At 39.2% G+C, this 22,775-nt stretch overlaps 1 protein-coding gene and 1 long non-coding RNA gene across 4 annotated transcripts in view; both read right to left on the minus strand.

The window, feature by feature from the left end:
• Positions 1 to 2,396: 2,396 nt before the first annotated feature.
• The window catches only part of stx1b (syntaxin 1B), a 52,970-nt gene continuing 32,591 nt past the window's right edge, over positions 2,397 to 22,775 (minus strand). Inside the window, exons 3-10 of the mRNA XM_020613226.1 lie at positions 22,457 to 22,556; positions 14,553 to 14,627; positions 9,070 to 9,143; positions 6,532 to 6,640; positions 4,938 to 5,011; positions 4,063 to 4,200; positions 3,631 to 3,741; positions 2,397 to 2,486 (exon numbers count right to left, since the gene is read on the minus strand). Of these exons, the coding sequence (XP_020468882.1) occupies positions 2,397 to 2,486; positions 3,631 to 3,741; positions 4,063 to 4,200; positions 4,938 to 5,011; positions 6,532 to 6,640; positions 9,070 to 9,143; positions 14,553 to 14,627; positions 22,457 to 22,556 (771 nt within the window). The remainder of the gene's footprint in view (positions 2,487 to 3,630; positions 3,742 to 4,062; positions 4,201 to 4,937; positions 5,012 to 6,531; positions 6,641 to 9,069; positions 9,144 to 14,552; positions 14,628 to 22,456; positions 22,557 to 22,775) is intronic.
• LOC109967549 (uncharacterized) lies at positions 16,149 to 19,569 on the minus strand. 3 transcript variants are annotated; one of them, XR_002275945.1, is made up of 4 exons: positions 19,416 to 19,569; positions 18,419 to 18,506; positions 17,794 to 17,897; positions 16,149 to 17,706 (listed from the first exon to the last, which is right to left on the minus strand). It is a non-coding gene; the product is annotated as an uncharacterized LOC109967549 (long non-coding RNA). The 3 variants fall into 3 exon arrangements; XR_002275946.1 differs by having other exon boundaries at positions 17,804 to 17,897; positions 19,416 to 19,561; XR_002275944.1 differs by having other exon boundaries at positions 16,150 to 17,897; positions 19,416 to 19,517.

The following is a 22,775-nucleotide window of genomic DNA, read 5'->3' on the forward strand; positions in this document are numbered from 1 at the left end:
TGTACTTTTCTGTATAGCTTCACGTGAGTAAAAGAACCAGAGAAGTCCTTCCTTCTTTTCTAGATATAACTAACTGCTCATGCTAACACAATATGATAAACAGTAAATACGTTTTAAAATGAAAAATTTGGTATTTGCTTTCTCTATATTACTACATTTCCTAGACTGTCCAATGGGAAAGCAAAATTTATTACTGCCATTTAATTTTTACTAGTTTCACAAAAATAATTTAAGCTACTAACTTACTAGCCTTTTTTGAAACTTTCAACTACTTTCAGATGATTGAATTTGCAAAGTCAGATTAGTGTGCAATCTCCACCCACGAATAAGACTGTGAGATAAAGTTAAAGCCTCTGGAAAATTCACATTTCCTGTCCAATCTCGTATTATTTCCCCTACACTGGTCTATAAACACATGTAGTATGTCTTTAAAAAACAACCAGAAAATTTGCAACCAATCTCCAACAAGCAGCTTCTACACAGCCTACAATTAATACAGCATGCTAAGCGATACAGTCTAAAACTAACACTGGCATGACATGTAACATGTTAGTTAAAAGTGTATGTGTTAAGAGGGGATATCCAGTATCTGTGTGTGAAATGTTAAATGTCTATATGAAGTGTTCATGCATGTGAATATGTGTGTGTCACATGTTTCACACATATTTCATCAGAAGAAATCCACCAATAGAGAAGCCTTTAATGTTCAGTAGCACCTGTGTAACTCAGGGATTCAAATGGTATGAATTAAATATCACAATGCCCAAACACACACACACACCCACTCAGACATGAGATGGAAGGATGCAGGGAGAACATATGCCAGTGTATCAAACCATACAGACCAAACAGTAATCGCTAAATGATGTCAGGCTGGTACGTCACGGGACACATCACGCACGCACTAGAACAGCAGCACCACGGAACAATGAAGCAACAAACGTTCACCATTGAAAAAAAAAGCAGCAACGTTATTACTGCAACACTCAGGTAACCAGGGCATGCCTGCAACTTCAGGTTTTTCTGCAATTACTGTCCATCTTATGTGTTGTCTAGTTTGATTATTCATTTCATAATGTTATGTTTTAGTTTATTTTTCTTCTTTCTTTTAAATGTGTTCTCTTCATTTTTTAGAATCTTCCGGAAGAACAGGCGTGACAGCTTGAAGATCACACCCGGCTTTGACTACAATATTTTTAATGCAAGGCCGGACAAGTACTCTTCCTCTTATCTAAACTGCATAGATTGACCATCCGTCTCCTCCCACCCTCCTCTAAACTCTTCTCCTCCTGTCTTCCTCCTTCCCACCGTTCACCTGTCAGTCAAACATCATGTTTTCTGCTTCTGTCCAGCTGAAATCAGCAGCAACACCAGAGGCTCTCATACCTACTCCCTGTTCTTTGGTTGGATAAGTGTGACAAGACGGGGAAGCTGTTGTCATGGAAAACCTCCACATAGCAATGACACACACCCCCACATTGAGTTTTTCCAATCAATTGTCTGGCTGTGAAAACATCTCAGTGGGCTATGTTTTTGGGACTTGCCGGTTTAAGCTAATTTATAGGCTGACAGAGGTGAATGACAGGAGAGAGTAACCATGAGAGGTGGTCTACAGAGGCGGTTAAGCCAGTGGCGAGGTCGGTCCCTCCCACCCAGAAACAAGGGGATAAAGTTGTTTCTACCGAAGCCAGGGGGTGCTTGTCCTGCAGGACAGCATTCTGGAGCATTCCAGAATGACTTGACAGCATTCTGGAACTTCTGTCTGCACTCTCTTCCAGAATGCATCACAGAGTTCTAGAACTCTGGAATGTTTTATTTTTCTCTCTTAGAACATTTAATTGGAAAGCTGAGCATATTTCTTAAGAACATGTTCTGTGACATTCTAAAACATGCTCAGTTCGAGAGCCTCTACTAGAAAACAAAAGAAACTAATGAACAAATAAAGGCTGCACTAGAATGCTCGCCTTGCAGAACTCCCACCCAGCAGCAGTCACCATCACTGTCCTCGGAGACTCCCAAAAAACAAAGAAACTAAGAAAAAAGGCAAAACAAACAAACAAACAAACATCATATTGTAGGTCATAATTTTTTACAGGTAGCTAACCCATGTGTTGTTTCATATGTTCAATACATTTACATGTACATCTGTAATAAATAGGTTTATTTGTACCCTCTTTTGTATATGTTATGTATTTAATTCAGCGATGGTGTTTTTATTGTTTTTTTTTTGTCTTTGTTTTTTGAACCCCACCAACCCAGTGGTGCTTCCTCTTATCTGTGATTGGAGTGTTATCTCTTCCTAGCTGATTGGTTGTCTGTCTTGCATTTGTGTTTCAAGTTTTGTGTTGTTGGTGTTTCTTTTCTCTGCTGGCTGTCGATTGGACGGTTGGTCGGTGTCAGTTGTCACAGCGGCAGGGGGGGCCACCGATGGTCGACGCTAGGACCACACCCAGTATGACGCAGCAGATGATGATCATGATCTTCTTCTGCAGGGTGACAGGAGAGAGAGAAACACAGACCGTTGTTTTCAGTTTCCATTTAGCAGATTGGCCTGCAGCTGAATGAGCGACTGTGTTTGCTGATCTGCTTCTAACAGCAGATGACTGGAGCTGAAGGTACGAGCTGTCATCTACAGAAATATCACTGAATGCAACTTTGTCCCAGGAGCAAAATCTAATATATGATCATATATATGTAAATTACAGTACACTGTATAACCAGTATAAATCTCCAATACCTCACTTAAATTTCTTTTTATATACTACTAAAATATGTTGCAACAGCAAAAGCATTTACAAAAAATATCATGCCACTTAGTTTATTTTTAATAAACATATGTTAAGTCACAAAATGCTCAAATTGAACATTTTCACAAACATTTCACTGATAACATTTTTGTTTGCTTTCCAATAATATGTCCTCCTGGCAGCAAAATCATAATGATGGATTTTGTGATACTGTTCTCTACACATTTGATTAAAATTGAGGGAAGATAGTGGTGTTGGTTAAAAATCAAAAAGCTAACTCACATAACAGGACCAGTATTAACCAAAACCACATTTTTTTTTTTTTTTTTTTTTTTTTTTTTACAAATCATGATCCTGCGAAAGAAAAAGACCATTCATGAAAACAGGTTCAACTTTATTCTGGATGAGTGCAGCTTAGAAAACTGCTCATCAGAGACTTTTCTTTGTAGCTTACGTTGAAAGTTGCTCACCTTAGCCCCACAATCTTAAACCTACAACATAAAATCTTTACAATCATAAATCACAATAATTGTTCAATATGGGCATATTTTGCACAGTAAATTTAAATATCATTTACACACTATATATGTATACATATATAGTATACTATATGTCTATTTAATGTGTACAAAAATATTTACAAATATATTTGGTATATAAGAACCATCCCATTCAGAACATTTTGTACCTGAACTGATCTGAAATTTAACAAAAATCAAAACGAGAGCTGGTTCATATTTCTTAATTTATCCAGAGAGTTTTATTATGTAATAATAATCACTTTATTTGGCCAAGTATGTTACACACACAAGGAATTTGTTTCTAATACAGAACATTACAGAATGTCTAACTTCACCCCGCCTTAGGAGGATGAACTTGTTACCTTGCGAGCCTGGCTCTGGTATTTGACGGCCTTCTTGGTGTCGGATACGGCTCGCTCCACATAGTCAACAGAGTGCTCCACGTTGTACTCAATTCTGTCAATCATCTCTCCCTAAAATCGCACACATACATTGCAGAGTTTAACATCCATCTGTCCATCCATTATCTATGTTGCTTATTCTGTGGCTGCTGGAGCCAATCCCAGCTCTAACTGGTCAAGAGGCAAGGTACACCCTGAACAGGTTGCCAGTCTGGTACAATCCTGAAAACATTCACTCTCACATTTATACCTGTGAGCAATTTAGAGTTATCAGTGAACCTGGAAACATTTCGCTGTGCATCACCATGTTGCCCAAAACTGAGTGTTTCGAAATTGTACCTAAAACAACTTCTTAACACGTATTTATTCATTTCCTGTTATCACAGCACATACCTGGCTTTCGACCAGCATGGCCATGTCGACGAACATGTCATGCAGCTCACGGATGCTGTTTTCCAGCTTGATGATCTCAGTGTGTCGGGTCTCGATCTCGTTCAGGGCCTGCTTGGTCATCTGAGAGTCCATTTTGATCTGCAGCAGAGTTTCAACACAAATATTACTGTACTCTGACAGTTTTAAATGAAAAGAAAAATCAACAAAAACTAAACAAAACTACAAAATATGTACAAACAAAATTAAAGATACAATCAAAATCTTAAAATATATCCACAAAAAAGTATATTAAACTTTTTAAAATGATCAGTTTATTGTCAACTTTAAGGCACTGTCGAACTAGTCTCTTAAAAGGAATGGCAGTCAAAATGTCACCTGAGCCCTGAGGTCCTGACATCTGACCTCCAGTTTCTTTAACCAGAGTCAGACTCACTTACCTGCTTCCAGAGTAAATTAACACCTCAAACTAAGGAGTTCAGTGAAACCTTTTGATTTTCAACCTGGTGTTCAGTTACAGTCATGTGCAGAGCTATCCACTGGACAAAGATGAGGTCAAATGACTGGCGTGTCATGTGACCCGATGCTGTGGTCACTAGTCAGATCTGCAGATGTAGTGGCACCAGTAAATATGCGAGCTTTTAATTTGAAGGAGTAGATTCTAATGTGAGGTTACACCTTCAAAATAAAAGCTCCGCGGTGCAGTGGTTGGTTTCTTGCTCATCCTCCCCGCAGTCATGTGACAAAGGCCATATTCACTTGATGTCTCAGCGCACCTTGTGGCCATTCTGCATTCCCAATAATATTCATTAAGGGATGCTGAATGGCTCAGGTTAAAGTGACCCATAGCTACAGCTGGGCTCAGGTGCGGTGCTTACATCATCGGTGAAGATGGCCAGCTTGCCACTCTCCAACATGTCCTCTAGTTCCTCATTGGTTGTGGTTCTCCCGGCTGCAGACAGAACACACAAAGAGAAAAAGAGGCAGGTTTAGATCTGAGAGCACCTGAAGATTCACCTGAGTCACATGGTGCATCACGTGATGGGTGCTTTGTTGCTGACCTGTGTTTTCTGATGTTAAACACCAGAATGGGAAGTGTAGCTTTAGAATCCTAGTTATATCTTGTATGTGAATGTGGAAAGTATAGTAAGAACTACATGTACTCAAGTACTCTACAGCACTATTCAACTTTACGTGAGTACTTATGCTACTTTATACTTCAACTCCATTACAGTTCCATGTTACTTTGTAAATTGATTTTACCTGCAAAGTGTAAGATCAGTGTCTGTGTTTGTACATGCTGTGTATTCGTATCCTCTAGTTTCCACTGTGTGTGTGTGTGTGTGTGTGTGTGTGTATGTGCACTATTAGTCTAATTTGGGACAGTACTATAACGGTTAACTGCAGACATCATTTATTCTTTACAAGACAGTTGACAAGTTCAAACTGGAATCGTTTATTTTTTTTTAACTGATCACCAGGAAATAAAAATGCAAAATAAAATGATTTACTATTATATATATATATTGTTTATCATTCTATTTCTAAATGAAATTTGTTAGATGTTCTTCACACAGTGAACCGTATAATTCTGAGACATTGAACTAATAAATCCAAACAGCAGATTGTCCGAGTTCACAAAAAACCCCAGTTTCCTTTTTCAAAGAATTCCAAGTGAGTTGAGGCAAAAAATAAACAAAAAGCATTTCTTCCACTTCTCTGTCTGAGTGCTGAGAACAGATAGCGGGCTCTGCTGTCAACATTTTGTATGTTCAAAAACCCTCTTTTTTCAAATCCTAGGTCCAGACGCTGAAAGTCACAGTAAAAGTGTAGACTTAAAAATGAATTTACATGAATAAAAATGACAAAAACTAAAGTGACACAAGTAGTTTTTGGACTCTCATACATCTTACTGTCTGTCCAGCTCATAATCTCCTCTTTGGCTGACTTTAATGCTATGTTCACATGCTAAAGGTGACTCAAGTCCAAGTTTTTTTCCCTCCAAGTGACCCAGAGCTGAGCTTTTCACAGATTGTGTGAACCAATCAAATCCAATAGTTTTAGATCACATCTGGGTCACTTACATGTGGTCCTAGATCTGATTCCTATCCAATCTCTGAGCATGCGACCTCTATCCGAACTACCACGTCGGAATTTAACCACTACTTTCATATCACAGGCCTTAATGCTCAATTCCGATCTTTTTGTCAGATCCAATCTTTTTCTCTTCATGGTTCATGTTTATGTTTGCAAGTGACATATGTCCAGCTTCGATCTGACAATGCAGTGAAGTGAAAATGCTAATGTGTTTTTGTTGCAGTGTTTGTGTGCTGCACACTATGCCACTGTGTACTCACTGCTGTCCAACTGTGTTGTGTTAGTATGTTGTGTGTTGTAGTACTCACTGCTCCACAGCTGTCTGTTGTCAGTATGTTTGTTGTACATTGTTAGTACAGTCTGTTGTGTACTCACTGATCTCCAGCTGTCTCTGGATGCGGTCCTTGCAGCGGTCACGGTACTTGGACTGCGTGGTGTTGTACTCAGTCATTACCTCCACAAACTTACGTGACAGCGTCGAGTGCTGCACGACAATAACAAAGAAGATGAGGAAGAGTGAAAGAAGAAGCAATCAGGTCATTTGTTTTTCTAAAGGCAGATTCAGATTTTGCTATTTGACATTTAAAGCAGAAGCACATCATCTGTCAGTCCATTAAAGTGGCAAAGATGTGAGGTTATTCACCAGGGCTGCCTATTTATAACAGGCTAGTAATTTCATTAATTTAACTGATACTACAGATTGTGCTGTGTTGACAGATGTATACGATCTGCAATGAAAACTAGTAAATATCAGTAAATGAATGGTGGTAAAAATGGTTAAATTTGACTTTTCACCACTTCAATCAATCAAATTTTACATGTGTAGCACTTTGCAACAAGTTTATTTTTATTCAGCTTCACCAGCAGTTCCAAATATAGCATTGAAAGAAGTACTCTGACTTTTGTAAAAGTAGAATATAGTGTAGAAATACTACTGGTAAAAGTCCTTCATTTAACATCTTAGGTAAAGTCACAAAAGTATTAGCAGCAATGTTTACATTTCATTGCAGTGTTACATTAATCATATATATTATTGGAATTTTAGTACTTAGTTATAATGTTTAATCAGCATTTGAATTTTGTCAATGCAGAGCCAATATAAGCATTGCATGAAATGAAAATACTGAAGTACAAACACCTTAGAATTGTACTTAAGTGCACCGCTTGAGAAAATGTGCTTAGTTTCATTCCAGTTCTTTTTCTGAATAACTTCTGGACATAGAGCGAACCATTTAATCACTTACTCAACGTGTGTGTGGGTGTGTGTGTGTTATTAGTGCACACACAGATCAGTGCTTGTGTAAGGTGGTGTCAATGCTTTGACTATGAGAAGCTGCAGTTCTTCTCTGCTCCACTAGGTGGCAGCAGGAAGCAAACTGGCTTACAGGAGAGGAGAGGCAGCAGCCAATGACAGAGCAGAAAACCTCAGGGTCAAATCAGACCAACCATGGGCTGCAGAGTCAAGAAAACACTCTGAGAACACAAACTTGGACTTCTATGTGTTTTCTCTTTTTATCCCAGATGAAATAAAGTGTAATGAGAACTCAGCTCCAAGGAGAGAAACAAGAACCATCTCTGAGGCTAAATGTAAGGAAAAAATGAAATTCTTCACTTACTGTAAATAAAAGAGCTTTAAAAGCATCCTAACCAAAGATTTCTGCATGTAGTCATTTACAGATGGTCCCTGAATGCTCCCAGACTGTGAGACGTTTAATGCTCTCTGGTCATTTCGGATCTATTGCACTTTATGATTACTGATCTGCTCATGATTGATCAGTGAGTCAGCAGGTTTTAGATAAAGTGATATATATATACACACATTGGCCACTTTATTAGGTACACCAGTACATTGTATACATATTGTGTGCATTTCAGTGCAACACCTTAACATTTGTGTTTATGTAACTCAATATGTTTATTATTGAGGTCATAGTTAAAGGTGGTGTTGTACTGGACTACATTATATTCAGAGGTGCCTCTATATTTTTGTCCTTCCCTGCTACACACATGAGAGGGTCAGAATATTAGGAATACCTATGAATATAATGTAGTCCAGTACAACACCACCTTTAACTATGACCTCAATAATACACATAATTGAATTTATACATTTATGACAAACTCAGCAAAAATGGAAACATTTTAAGCTTCATAAACACAGACGTTAAGGCAGAAGTGTTGCATTGACGTGCATACAATTGTACAGCTGTACCCAATAAAGTGGCCAGCAAGTGTATGAAAATCAGAGAAAGTCATTTTTCATTTGTGAGGATAAAAGTTACTGTACCAAATAACTAAAACAGTAAAGTAAATAAAATATTCAAATACAATGAGCTTTAGATTTATTGTGCAGAGTCGTACAACAAAAACAATGAAAGTAGTTCACCTCTAAGTCTTTCTAAACACAAAAGTTGAAAAAGGAAAAGATATATTAAAGTTTCTGTTGTGGTTTTGTTTCCACACATGGTAAGAAAAAATGGAATTAATGGAATCTGATGAAATGGGATGGCTGACCTGTGCAGCAGAGATTTTCATAAATAAAATAATATAAAATAAAAGATTTGTAACAAAAGAACGAGGGTGTCATGCAACAAAGATAACCATCTGCAGTGAAGCCCAGGATTTTGCAGTGATGTGGTAGCTTACATTGCTAACCATGCAATGTCCCATGTCCATGTGTTTCATGGGACACTGAAATTGATTTGATACCAAAAATAAAAAGCTGGTATGTAGTTGGTTTTCTGTTTCCATAGATCGACACCTTCTGCAAACGTGTCCAGCTGAAACATTTAATTTCTAACAACATTTCAATAAGTAGGAAGATTACGCATCGATAAAACAGCAACGTTATTCACAGACTGAACTGCACAAACACCTGTGTCTGCTGCTTCACCCGCTCTGACCTCCACTCACCTGTGTCTTACGGATCCTGAGGTCTGCTGATGATCTGTTGAGACCCTCCTCCTGCTCAATGCTCTGCTCAATTGCTGCAGGAAGACACACACACATGCACACAGACACGGTCAAATAAGGTTTCATCAAACAGGACAAAATGTGATCATTGCATTTAAGCTGGTGGTCTTATTCTGAAAGCTTTGACCATATTTACCACACTAAAATACAACAACTGCCTTGTCTGTCAGTATGTAAACCGTCTGTAGTGGTGGAATGTAACTACGTACATTTACTCAAATACTGAATTTAAGAACAAATTTGAGGAATCAATTACATAAGTTAATTAGTACTTTTACTTAAGTAAAGGATCTGAGTACTTCCTCCATTGACAGTCTAATAAAGGCAGTACCAATGTGGTCCACATGGGTGGAACCAGGGGGTGGCCAGGGGTGGCATTGGCCATCCCCAGAATCAGATTGGCTGCCCTTGCCAGAGTCAAAATGTGATGTTGCCAGCATTAATGGATGAAAAATAAAAAACAATGACAAATTGTTACCTTAAGCACAATTAACATTTTTCTGGTGCTTTATCATATGTATTGGTCAAATTTGTCTTATTTTATATTATACATGCAGCATGATATGTGCATTCATTTCTCCGACTGTGTCGCTGTGGAATACTTGGCATGATTCGCCTTAGCGGTGGGTGGGGGGACCGCTGTACAGCAGCGACGTCCCTGGCCAGGAGTAAATAAGGAGCTCAGCCAAAGTTAGTTGAAGAAAACACTGTGTGTCTCATTTTTACACAGAATAACCCACTTGATTCTTAATAATGTATGGTCTATTATTTCACAGAACTAGGGGCTTAATTTACTTTATACATGCATTTCAAATGTGAGATCCAACCCTGATGGTCAGATAAACTGACATTACATTTGTTCCTACAATGGCAGTGGCATTTATCAAGTTTTCAATACTTGGAAACTTAACCTCTGCCATTTTTGGGATACTTAAAAAAATTCTGATGTTTCAACTCAGGATTTTTTGCATAAATTGAAAAGGCTCATCCCCCCCTCTCCTTCACTTCTGCAGCCTGCCCACCTCTGTCTCTGAGGAGAGAACAGATGAAGACAGAACACAACACCTCCTCTTCATCCATCAGCATCACCTCACTCAGCTGAAGCTTTAATACTTTATTATTCAACCAGGGAGACTCAGTTTAATATGTGTGGATATTCTCATCTGAGGATCCCTACAGAGTGGAGATTGCTGCAGCCCTTCAGGAAAACTCAGAGGCAGCAGGAAGGATAAGGACAACACTTTAGCCTAGAGAGGGATAAGCAACAACTCCAGCAAAGATTTCTATGAATGTTTCTATAGATATTCATAATCTTTGTGGCCTCCTGACCTTTACTTTAGCGTCTCAATGGGTGAGGCTCTTAGACTAGATAAACCATCAGTGTGTTTGTTCTGTTCAACACGTTCAGGTTTTTCTTAGAAGAAATATTTTTCTCATGGGCTTTTTTGTGTTTTTCATATATTTTAAAAGTGTATTTGTTGGTCTGATTTCCATGCTTTTCCATGGCAGTCTTTATTTTTCTGGTTGTCATCAAATCCCACATGCTGACCAACACGAATGTATCCTAATAATAATTATTGTATATATATCAAAGCCTTATATTCCCCTGTGCCATAAAGCTCCATAGTTGTCCAAAAACTGTTATAAACACATCAGTGACCACAGTTTTGCTCTGGGCAACATGTTTTTTTCATCACCATAAACACACACTGCAGTTTATTTGGACTCAGTCCCACACACATTGTTCTGCTGCCCCAGATAGTGAGTAGAGCAACAAATGTGGATTAATGTGGCTGTTGAAAATAGTCCCCAACAAATGCACAACTTCCTCCTGTTAAACACTATAAAAACAATATGTCTTTGAGGTGTTTTTCAAGATTTACATCTTCAATAGGAAACAATGGGCTTGGAGCAGAGATCCACAGATTAAGGATGTCAGAAAGTACTGACTAACAAAGTGTTAGTTTGGGTCTGCACGTTGGGTTTGAACATAACAAAAAATATAATGAATGTCACCTGCCTTATCATTTAGAAAAGTGCTATAAAAATAAAGATTGTAAATTTTTTATTGGATCCCTTTCGGCAACAGCTACTCTTTGGGGTCCTTATCAATAAAGACGCTATATGAAATAGTATTACTAATTTGGATATGAGTTAAGAAGGGTCAAGGTACATCAAAATACTTGACGCCTGAAATTCATTCGCTCAGAAGCAAAATTACATGTCCACTGTCAACAAACATTCATACATCCACTGTTTAAGATGCCCCCTGGACACCTCCCTGGGGAGGTATTCCGGGCATGTCCCTCCAGGAGAAGACCTCGGGGCAGACCCAGGACACGTTGGAGAGACTATGTCTCCCAGCTGGCCTAGGAACGCCTTGGGATTCCTCCTGAGGAGCTAGAGGAGGTGTGTGGGGAGAGGGAAATCTGGGAGGCTCTGCTTGGACTACTGCCCCCGCGACCTGGTTTTGGATAAAGCGGATGAAGATGGATGGATGGACATCCACTTAGAAATCACAGGAAAACGATGCGCCTTAAACAGTGACTGCAGAACTTGCCTGAGAATCATCACAGTTTTAAGTTTTCTTGAAAGTAATGCAGTGATATTTGTCTGTAATTATAACAAGGCTCAGGTTAGCCCATAGCTAACCCACTGACTGTTAACATTTCACATTCATGTTGCACAGTCAGGATATATTTTGACATTACTGAGAATCAACAACATCTGTAGTGCTTTGTCATGTCTCAGTAATGTGCAATACTGACACCTCCTCTGTCCAGTCATACGCAGTACAAATGCGGCATGCTGTCAAATTATGTGGACACAAAGACAAAAATGACAATAATTTCAAATTGCGCAGGAACCTTGTGCAACTGTCATGACCTCAGCAGCCTCCTGGGGATGCTACCACGGCTTTCAATCTTCAGTTCAGGTGAGACAGACTCTGATCTGCCTCTTACAGTAAAGTGAAAACAATACCATGGCTGATAATTAACTCATCAGCTGGAACAGTGTGTGTGAGTGTGTGCCAGTGTTTGTGTGTGTGTGGATGCCATGGTAACTGGCTGCAGGCCTGTCCCAGTGTCATGTGCCTCTGATGTTGGTTTGTCTCCGGCAAGTGATGAGATGAGCTGAAATGCTTATATAATGTTTTCCACCGTGTGTGTGTGTTTCCTGGCTCATGGCCCATTGGCTCTCTGCTGGATCCATGATGATTCAGCAGTATCACACAGCACCGATGGTGTGTGTGTGCAGCATTTGTGTGTAATTTTTGTGTTTTTTATGTGACAGTGAGATGAAAACTGGGTGAGTAAGAAACAGATTGTGAGTCCTTGTGTGTTTGTGTGTGTAAGATTGTTTGAGAATGTCTTTAGCATCTTTAGTCTCAAAAAACATGTTTATTTGTTCTTCTGTAAAAATCTGTGGCCACAGAGAACCACGCTGAGATTCAGTAATGTCAAAAATATATTGTTGGTGCAACATGAAAAACATTGTTCATGGTTTCTGAAACAGTATAACAGCATCATAGTAGAACCATAAGATTTTAATGACTTGATCTTATAGATTTGTGACCCCACGGGGGAGCTGGAGCCAATCTTAGCTGACACTGGGCGAGAGAGCAGGGTGAGCCCCGGACAGGTCGTCAGTTTATCACATGGCTGACACATAGAAACAGGCAACCACTCACACACACACCTTTTTATTAGAGTCACCAATTAACTTGCATGTCTGTGGGAGGAAGCTGGAAGCCCACAGCTTCTTCCTTTGAGACAATAATGAAGCATATTACTTTACTTCCACTTGATCCAAGCATTTTATGGTACTCACTGCTCTGCACTCAGTGGCCTGAAAGGCGAACAACACCCAGCGCTCAAAAAGTCCCGGCACTACATCGGGCCCATGTAGGCATGCCACTCAGTCAGACTTTTTAAGAACATGAGCCTGCTGTCTCTGCTGTGGACAATGCCTTCCTGCACCTACATGTGACCCCACCTCTCACCCCTGAGGACAACAAAGATACACTATGCTGCAGACATGCTGCAGAGGGTGTGTGTGAGAGACAGAACAATAACACTCAACCCTCATGGGGTTTCCAATTATAGCTTTATCTCCACCATCACAGCTATTCTTAGACTGAAAAAGTACAGTCTGTGTGTGTGTGTGTGTGTGTGTGTGTGTGTGTGAATGAGGGTCTTTTCACACATATATCAACATAATGTGTGTTTGTGAGTACATGAGTTTACAGGACTATATGTGTGTGCATAGTCCAGCCTCTGACTGTTCACATTAAAGCAGTGATGTCCTTGAACCCTCATCATGAAACAGCATTGCAGCACCGAGTGTGTATGAGTGTGTGTTTCCCATACTGTAGTTTAAGCTCACTGGCCTGCGTCTTTAAGTGTGTGTATGTGTGTGTACGTGAAGCTGTTCCAGTGATAACGACTTGATAAATCGTCACAGTTTCTGAATATTTTCTTCTTCTGCAGCTGAAGGTCGACGTGCTCTCTCATTCTGAGTGGGTAACCATAAATCCTCTAATAGACTGCAAAGCCCTGTTAAATATTCAGTAGAGTCATGTCATACTCACCGCTCTGTTCAAAACACTTTCTGTTGTTATAAACCAAACTGTTCTTACTCAGTAATTAATAGCACTTTATTTACCTTTGTCTTTAATGTGCTGTAAACACAGGAAGTTTTTAAAATGTGAAATATTTACAGGAAGTGTTGAATTCACTGAAGGTGACTTAACAGCAAATTATAAAAAATTAGGTAGCTGTAAAAAAATTAAAATCTAAAGTATGTCCTGTAAATGTAAAGTTTGTCCTGAAACAATGTGACCAATTGTTGTGATATTCAAAATTACAAATATTGCAAGGTTTGTTAAAATAACAATGGCAACATTTGAGTAGTAGTTGATGAGTTTTTTTAAAATATGCCCATATACGCTATACCTTCCTGACCTATTTTAGTCTATTTTTAATTGCTTTTAATTGTTTTATGTAAATGTGAACTGCTGGTGGAGGGACAGGAAAGGTCAGATGGTCAAAGCCATCAGAAATCTTCTCCTGAGCAGCAGGACATCTGCTCAGTATAATTATTTCGCCCCCTAAATTCTAAACACTCCTCGACCATCAGTCACATTTGGGTTTGTCTGCAGACATAAAGTCAATATTTGGCAAACCTCGGAGTGTAGAGAACAGATGAGACCTGCAGTGACCCCTCACTCCAGAATGAGTCATCACAGAAAAAAATCCTCCAGAAACAGGTGATGTGATCTGCATTTTTGGAGGCTCTTTATTTGGTGTTTTAAGTAGTTTTTGTAAGAATAACTGTAGAAGATGAATATGTTGTGATGTGAACAATCTGCTGAGGAAATAAAGAAATGTTTCACTGACCTAAAGCTAGATGTGAGTGTTTACCTTTTAATTTTGAGCGAACTTTATTGGCTGTCTTCTTGATGTCAGCTGTGAGGTCCTCCAACTCCTGCTTGGTCTCTGCAAAGAACAGAGGCAAACTCTGAGACAATGTGTGAAGAGGAACATGGATCTTCAGTTTACACGTTCATTGCAATTAGATGCTGTTAAAGGTCCTTCAGAGTTCATGTCCACCACAGTCTGAAGCCTGGCCATGCCACCGGCCATCAGCACTCATCCATCTTTTGCTTTTGAACCACCTATATTTAATTTATTTACCTACACCAAAATGCTCTGGTAGGAAAAGGTTTTTTGTTATTTTCTGCTTGGAGCCTCCATGAGGAGCCATTGCTGCAAGTCTAACATGCTTTAATATGAACACAAGGTCCTGAAAGTAACTTCATACTAACTGTTTTATAATTATATGTACAGCAATTTCATGTGTGTGTCTGGATTTTGGTGCACTTAACATCTATGTGCAGCCTCCTGAAGTTGTGCTGTTGCAGTGAGATTGCCTTGTTTGGTTCCGTCATGTCAAAACCAAAACCAAAACCTGTGCACTAGGACCATATCTGGCAACCCATAACATTATTATTACTGTTGTTTAATAGAAAACAGGCCCACAAAACTGCTGCTTTACGTTTCAGTGTTTATACATATTAAACAAACCAGTTAAATAATGTATTAATCAGTGACCTCTGACAGGGCCAGGCTGGCTGTCATGTTCCCAGTCTTTTTGTTAAGCTAAGCTAACGATGTCCTGACTACATCTTTTTATTGAACACACAGAACATCTTACTCTTAGGAAAGAAAAGAATGGCTGAAATCACTCTGTTTTTACACTACAGTACACTACATTTACTGTCGGTCCTCAAAATTTGTAAAATGAAGTGTAAAAAAGTACTTTCCGCAAACAATCTCATGATTCAATGAAACACATTTTATACATGAAAAAATAACAGCTCTTAGTGTCGAGGCAAAATGGTAGTATTTAAAAACATTTGGAAACAGAAGGGAAAAACCCTTAAAAGAACATACTGTATGATTTCATTGTGGTTTGGTGCTCATTTATCACTGCTATACTAAGCCTACAGCACTGCACCAAACAGAAAAGAACCTTGACACAATAGCGATTTCTTCCACAGTCACCATTGGACACCACAGTGAAAACAGATTTTTGCAGCAAAAGGTCAGGCATAAAGAAAAGTCAAGTAAAAGGATGACGGCGCAATTTTTAGAAAGAGGAAAGGGACGTCAGGTCGATGTTTGAGGATGTGTGTGAGAAACGGTAACGCCACATCATGTCATTCATGTTGGAGGAGGGGAACGGTGTATGTGTGTGTGTTTGTGTGAAAGCTGCAGCAGTGCAGGCAGATTTACGAGCGCTGCAGTGCCATTCAGCTGCTGCGATCACACTCAGCCTTTTCTACCTCTGACTCACCCTGTTCTCTCTGTCTGACTGCCTCTCCTCATCCTCCTTTCTACTCTATTAGCTTTTATTAGCATATGATGCTAATACTCAGTAATTATAAAAACATATATATTATTTTTGTTTATTAACAGAAGATATTTTAAATACAGTAAGAGGCAGAAACAGCAGTAAGTGAAAGAAAAATGTATAACAACAGCAGTTTCATATGTTTTTTCTGTAAAAGTGAGTTTTAAGATGAGCTGCTGGTGAGACAAATTCAGCAAATCAAGATGTTAGTTCTGAGCTGGTCCATGTATACATACTGTCCCCACTCTTTAGAGCCCATTTCACACTGGATTTCTGTCTGTTAGGGAGGGAAAACATAGTGAAATAAAGCAAAATATATTGTGAGGAAATACAGAATTGAATACGAGGTATTGTAATATTTATCTTGAGAAACATCAAATTTATGCCAAGGCAACATAAAATTTAATGCAAGGAAATGAAAAATTACATTTGAGGGACAGCATAGGGATGGAAATAACCTGTTTTCATTTCGTGTTGATGCATACCAACACTCCTTCCATGCCTGCCCATTTCCATAGCACCCATTCATCAGTACAGCTACAGAAGAGAAACTCAGTTGTCCCTAAACCCTTTCATTTGCTTTTTGGGATTTTATTTGAGAATTGACAATATTTTTATGGCATGGTTTTTCCTTCTTTCAGAACTTTGCATTCGAATGATGTAAGTGTTGTTGGGCCAAGCTCATCAAACTCACAGCACAGTAGCCAGAGCAGCCAGAGTTGATAATTTCACTGGCGCAACAGCTTTGATAATCATTTAACATGAACCAGGCTGATCATCATGTTGAATTCAGAGACGACAAATAGTGTGTCAACGTCAGGAAAGCATTTTAACTTAGTTTCTCCTCATTTTGACTGCATTTTGGCTCTTTTTCTTTTCCTCATAGTAATGGGTTTCCATAGAGAAGAAGATTTGGTGCATAGCTTCTTTACAACCTGCTGACTGACTGTAGGGTTCTGTCTAGACTGATACTGTAACAGCCAATGAGAGAAAGAGTCAATGTTGGAGAAATGAAGTGATGATGAAAGGAGAAGAGAAGGAACAGTTTTTATGAATGGACATGGTTTAGATGCAAAGCTTCAACTGTACTCCTCTGCTCTCACTACAACTCCCATCATGCATTATTCAGGCAGAAACTTTGAAATGCATTTTGTATGACAGTCTGTTGGCAGCTGAGAGCGAGATGACCCAGAACTGAGGAGGAGAAAAAGAAAGAAAGTGGCATATTTTCACCAGAAGGAAGAAGAAGAGTCTGACCATCAAACATGAAGTGATGTTTATACACAACACATTATTGTCAACACATTATACACATTATTAAACTACTACTCCACCTCCTAGGTGGCTCAGTAGGTCATTTTCATGCACCAGACCTTAGTTGTCGTTGTTACAAGAATACATGCAAAGGATGCCAAGTTTATGCACAAAAACTACTTGGTTAGTTTTAGGGAAAAATTGTGGTTTGTTTTAAAATACAACAGTTGCAACACCAATTTCAAATGAACAGCTGTTTCTCATCTCAAAGTCCTTTATACATCACCAACAGTGGGTAAATCCCAATTCCCTTCAATGATCATTCCTCACTCCTTGATCACGATCACCTGACCTGTCATCTTGACGAATGTCCGAAGACTCTTACATCTGCTCTGAGGAGCGATGAGGCTGTTGGAGGAGACATGTGCAAGAACACATGAGACCAGCTTTTTTAGCCCCCCCTCCCCAGTCAGAAATCAGTTGGTAATTGGACACCTCAGCCTACGGACTGGACGAAGGAGGACGTCTCATGTCTCAAAAATGTGTTTCCTTGGGTCCTCTTTGGTCTCATCTTTTCCTCAGATCTTATGTGGGAGGGACTAAGACACAAGGAAAAGAGGTAAATGTGGATGCAATTAAGTGAAGTGGGATTAACCTACAGTCTCTTGCTCCTGTCATAATTACTACAGCCACTAGAGGTCACTTAATTATAACACATATTGATGACATTGTTAGAGCACATGACCTTTCTTCATTTCATCCAGTATGGCTACAACCAATTTAATCTCGTGAGTTTCTAGCTCATCTAGTTTTGCGACATCTCACTGTGTCTCACTTTAGCACATTACATCTACTGAACTCCACTTTAATCTCACTTCATCTGCACTGACAGTTAATTTCCATTTTTCATTCCTTTTCCATTATTTATCAGCATTTTCTGATTTCCTGTCTTGTGTCATATGAGATGTTACTCGTAACATGAACAATAATTTTGTACTGACCGCTCCTTTCATATTTGCTTGTTCATCACATCTAGTTAATAAATTTGCAGTATCCTTTTTGTTTGTTTTCCTATATTTAAAAATAAAGGAGAGAGAAGAGACGAACAGACGTCACTCACATGTCCTCAGCGGTTAACCTCCTCGTCTCCTTTGAGGTTAACTTCACATCATGCAGTTTAAATACTTCAACCAGAAGAAGAGTAGAGACTTCACGGGCAACATGCAACAAAGAACGGAGACAGGGAGAGAGGGAAGGAGTGAAAAGAGGGAGAGGAGGAGATGAAGGGTAGAAAAAAAGTAGAATCAGAGGGATAAGGGCATAGAAGTAACAAATGTAAATTAAGGAAAAAGGAATGAGGAACAGAAGAAAGGGAAACGCAAAAAAGAAGAGGATGAGAATAGAAAGAAAAACAAGAGTCATCATAGGGCATGCAACAACAGAACAGAAGGTACTGACATGTAGAAAGTTCAAATCAAAACCTGACGGCATGCAGGACAATCAGAGTGGAGCCACAGAAGATGGAGAATAAATCTTTCTTGTATTTTTCTTAAAAAGTGTGAGTGATTCTTTTTTATAAATTCCACCTTTATTTAATGCCATGATGCTACTTTATGCTCACATAGGTCAGTATATACAGTATAGTGTTAAATTTAACTTTGATTTACATGTTTCTGGATATATCTGCTTTTTTTAATTTAAGCTTTACAAAAACAAAAGATGGCTTAAAACAGCTTTAAAAATTTTTTTTTTTTAATTTCTATACATATTTTTGTTGTTGTTAAAGAAAACCGGCATCTGAAATCTCCACATACAGTCATAGTTCCCAGCAGTTTTATGAGAAGTCAAAATATCAAACTATTCCTTTAGTTGTTTAAATCCCCTATTTTTATGTTTCCTGTCTCTTTATTTACACATTTGTAGCAGACTCAATACATGTGTTATAAATGTGTTTACATATTTTCAGGGACACTCACAAATGCCATCATTTGCACTGTTCTAGGACCATGGAAAATCATTTGATGCCACTTGACATTTTTGGGATTTAGGTCTGAATATGCACCAGATGCCTGTATAAGAATGGACAGAAAGTGTCAGAGTTTCAGAAATAAACCAACCTGTCCTGGTCCCAGTCTTTTCTCTACCCCATGCTTCCCTGTTTCCTGCCATTCCCCACCCAGTCTCCAGTTGTCCTTGGGTTTTCCCATCAGTTCTTTTCTACACTCCTGTCTCCCTTTTCCTCGTTGTCCAGTCCTGACTGCCACACCCACCGCACCTGTCTCCACTCCCCTGATTAGCTCAGTTTGTATAAACGCCTGCCTGTTTCTTTTGTTCTTTTCCAGATTATCTGATGTGCTTACCTGGAGCTCTGTGCCTCAGTTTTCTGGGCTCAGCAGGTGGCGGTAATGCACCTTAGGTTGGCTTGCAAACTGCCAATAAACACCATAAGAAGAAAAAAAAGAAGAAGAGGTTTTCTGGGCTTCTGTGCATCATTGTGTTCCAAGTGTTTCCTACTGTGCTTAGTTTTAATTTCTATTTTTATGTCTTTATTTTTTTCTCCCTGCACCGAATGTTTGGACCTTGCTTGCCTTGATTTTGCCTTGTTTTATTGCTTGGCATGGCTGCTGACTGCATATTTTTTGACCAGTACCTCTGTTTCTCCCTGTTCAGCTTTGCCTGGACTCACAGAACAAAACAAAAAGCACAATGTAGTTTGTCAATCGTAGTGTTCTTGTTCTTTCTTTAGTATCATCATGTTCTGAGCACCACCATATTGCTTTGGGGGATGTAAACAAGAAGTACTATATAATGTTGCAATGGAGTCAGTGAATTTGTTTCAACAGTGAGTTACAGAGTGAGCACTGTTTTATATTTTTGGCCTATATTTATTTGTCTCAAAAGCATAATCTATAAATGAATTAGCTATTAGCAGCTCATATGTGCAATGTGCCTGTGCATGTGCAACTATCCCTAGATGAAGTTGATACTGAAGTATTCGTTAAATCCTGATGATTCTCAGGCAAGTCCTGCAGTTAAAAGGGGCATATTCTATGATTTCTAAGTGATTTTTGGACATTCACTGGAAGTGTCTGAATCTACAACTGCTTGATGTCTCTGCTCAGACTTGGCTGAGTCATGGCTTTAAGAGAGATTTTTTTATTTATTTATTTTTCTGACACAAAAATAGAAATGTTAGAAAATGACATCTTAAAGTGGCTCGCTCTGGCTGACAAGCTACAAGTCACCTTCAGTGAAGCCTCAAATGGAGCTGAACCCCTGAGGTCGCTCTGGCTCTTCCTGAATCTGAAGAAAAACCTGTTTTCGAGCCAGCTGTTTTACAGTATAGTGTTTCTGACAGTACAGATTTGGCTTTAGGCTTCAGTGCTGACAGTGAGTCATTATTGCTGAGTCACAGCGTGCCAGGGTCAGGGTGAACACAGTGCAGCTCTCTGAGCCTCACACTCTCAAGTAGGGGAGAGTTTGATTTTATTTTCCTCATATGCCATGAGGAGAGACGGCTGAAGTGACTGATGCAAGAGATCAGTGGAAGTTTGCCAACAGACTCATCAGAGGCTCAAACAGTGAACTACAGCTCTCATCAGTGAGCAGTTAACAGGATTAGATTTCACTCTGTGTTACTGAAGGTTACTGACACAATATTCAACACTTTAAATCTGTATTTATAGTCTAACAGTGTCACACCACTGACTGCTTACTATAGCCAAAACCTTAAACACTTTAACTATATCTACCACTGAGGCCTTGCTGTATAGCACCACAAGGGAAAGCCATTCTTCTTACCCTGTGGTAAGCACACTGCATTTCCTATAATGCACAAAACAGGAAGCAACTGGGAAGCAACCCACTTTAAACTCTAACACATGTTAATTAGCTTCTTTTATTTTTCATGCTGCTTTCTTTGCTTTTATTCTGAATTACGTGCACAGTAGCAGCACTTTTACCATCTTCAATTGTCATGTTGCATCTTTATAGTGCTTTTGTTTCAGGTTTTATGCGTTTATGTGGGGGCCATTCCAGAAAGCGGATAGTCCTCTAAGTGTAGGGTTGACCGTACAATCCCTGGCTTCTTCAGTCTACATGTTGAAGTGTCCACTGGCCTCCAAGTTACTCTAAGTGGCTGTCATTGTTTGTGTGCACAAATGGGTGAATATGAAATAGTGTAAAGTGCTTTGAGTACGGGAAAATGCACAGAAACAAGTATACAACCATTTACCATTTACCCTGAGTTGAGAAAAACTCTGGGTTTTCAGTTCCAGAAACAGAGATGACTTTAGCTGTGAGCCACTTACTGCAGTAACTTACTCCATGAATCTAACCTGCTCGCTGGCAGGTTTTCTTCAACAGCAGTTTTGCCCCCCTTTTTTTCACTAAACCCCCTTTCTGGAACACCCTCCAGAGAAAACATCAGTTTTTTAAAAGTCTGTGTTCAGCTCAGTGCTTTTGTAGCTTCTACCTGAATCTCTGTTATTTGCAGTTTAGTTTCCCTCCTGCTTCCTGTTGTTATGTTCACATATCGTGTTTACTGACTGCTTTCAGACATACCGGAGCTGAGTTCAGTTACAGCTCATGTGAACCAAAGCTATTCCCATGACCCAGTGGGATGTTTTTATTGTGAAGAAGTCAAAGGAAATGCAGTGTTTGTCACCAAGTTAGCGGAGCTTCATTAATGGTGCCATTCCTCAATAAAATAAGCCCAGTCAAACAAATGGGGGCATGTTTGGTGTTATTAGGTCAGTGGACCAGTTTAAATATTGCAGGGAGAAACAGGAAGAACCACAGAAATCTGAAACCAGCTGCAGACCACATACTCCCACTGTGGTGTGTGACCAGCACACCTCCAAGAAGTCATCATGATAAACTGGAGGAAGCTCATCTGACACCAGAGACAATCTTTGAACAGAGAGAAGAGTTACCATGTCTACTGATAGACAACCATCTGTTATCATCTGTGACCCACAACTGTTTAGATTAAAGGATATAACAACTGAAATATCTTCATCATAATTGACACAGCAAGTCATATCAATGAAGGCTATGAGATTCAGTGGAAATCTTGAGTTTTGTCAAATAATTGAGCTTGTCCTTGAGGGTTAACTCAGGGTTGTTTGGCTTGTGTGTGTGTGTGTGTATGTCTTACTTTCATCAGGGTTGGGTGCGGCCAGGATGGCACTGTGCTGCTTCTTGACCTGCTCCACATCCTCTGACAGCTTTTCTATACAGCCTCTGATCTCCTCAACCTAAACATGCACACAAAAACACAACAGAATGATGGAATGATGCCACCACAGAAAACACTGCCACAACAAATACATTTTAACATCACATCCTTTAGGAGATCCTCGAGATACATGAATGAAAACTCAACAAAACTACTTCAAAATGTGATTATACAAATAATTTGTTTAACCTCAATATACCCAACATTTTTAAAGAAATTAAAAATACAAGGTTCTTTA

This window comes from Monopterus albus, unplaced genomic scaffold, assembly GCF_001952655.1.
Source record: "Monopterus albus unplaced genomic scaffold, M_albus_1.0 scaffold131.1, whole genome shotgun sequence".
NCBI lineage: Eukaryota > Metazoa > Chordata > Actinopteri > Synbranchiformes > Synbranchidae > Monopterus > Monopterus albus.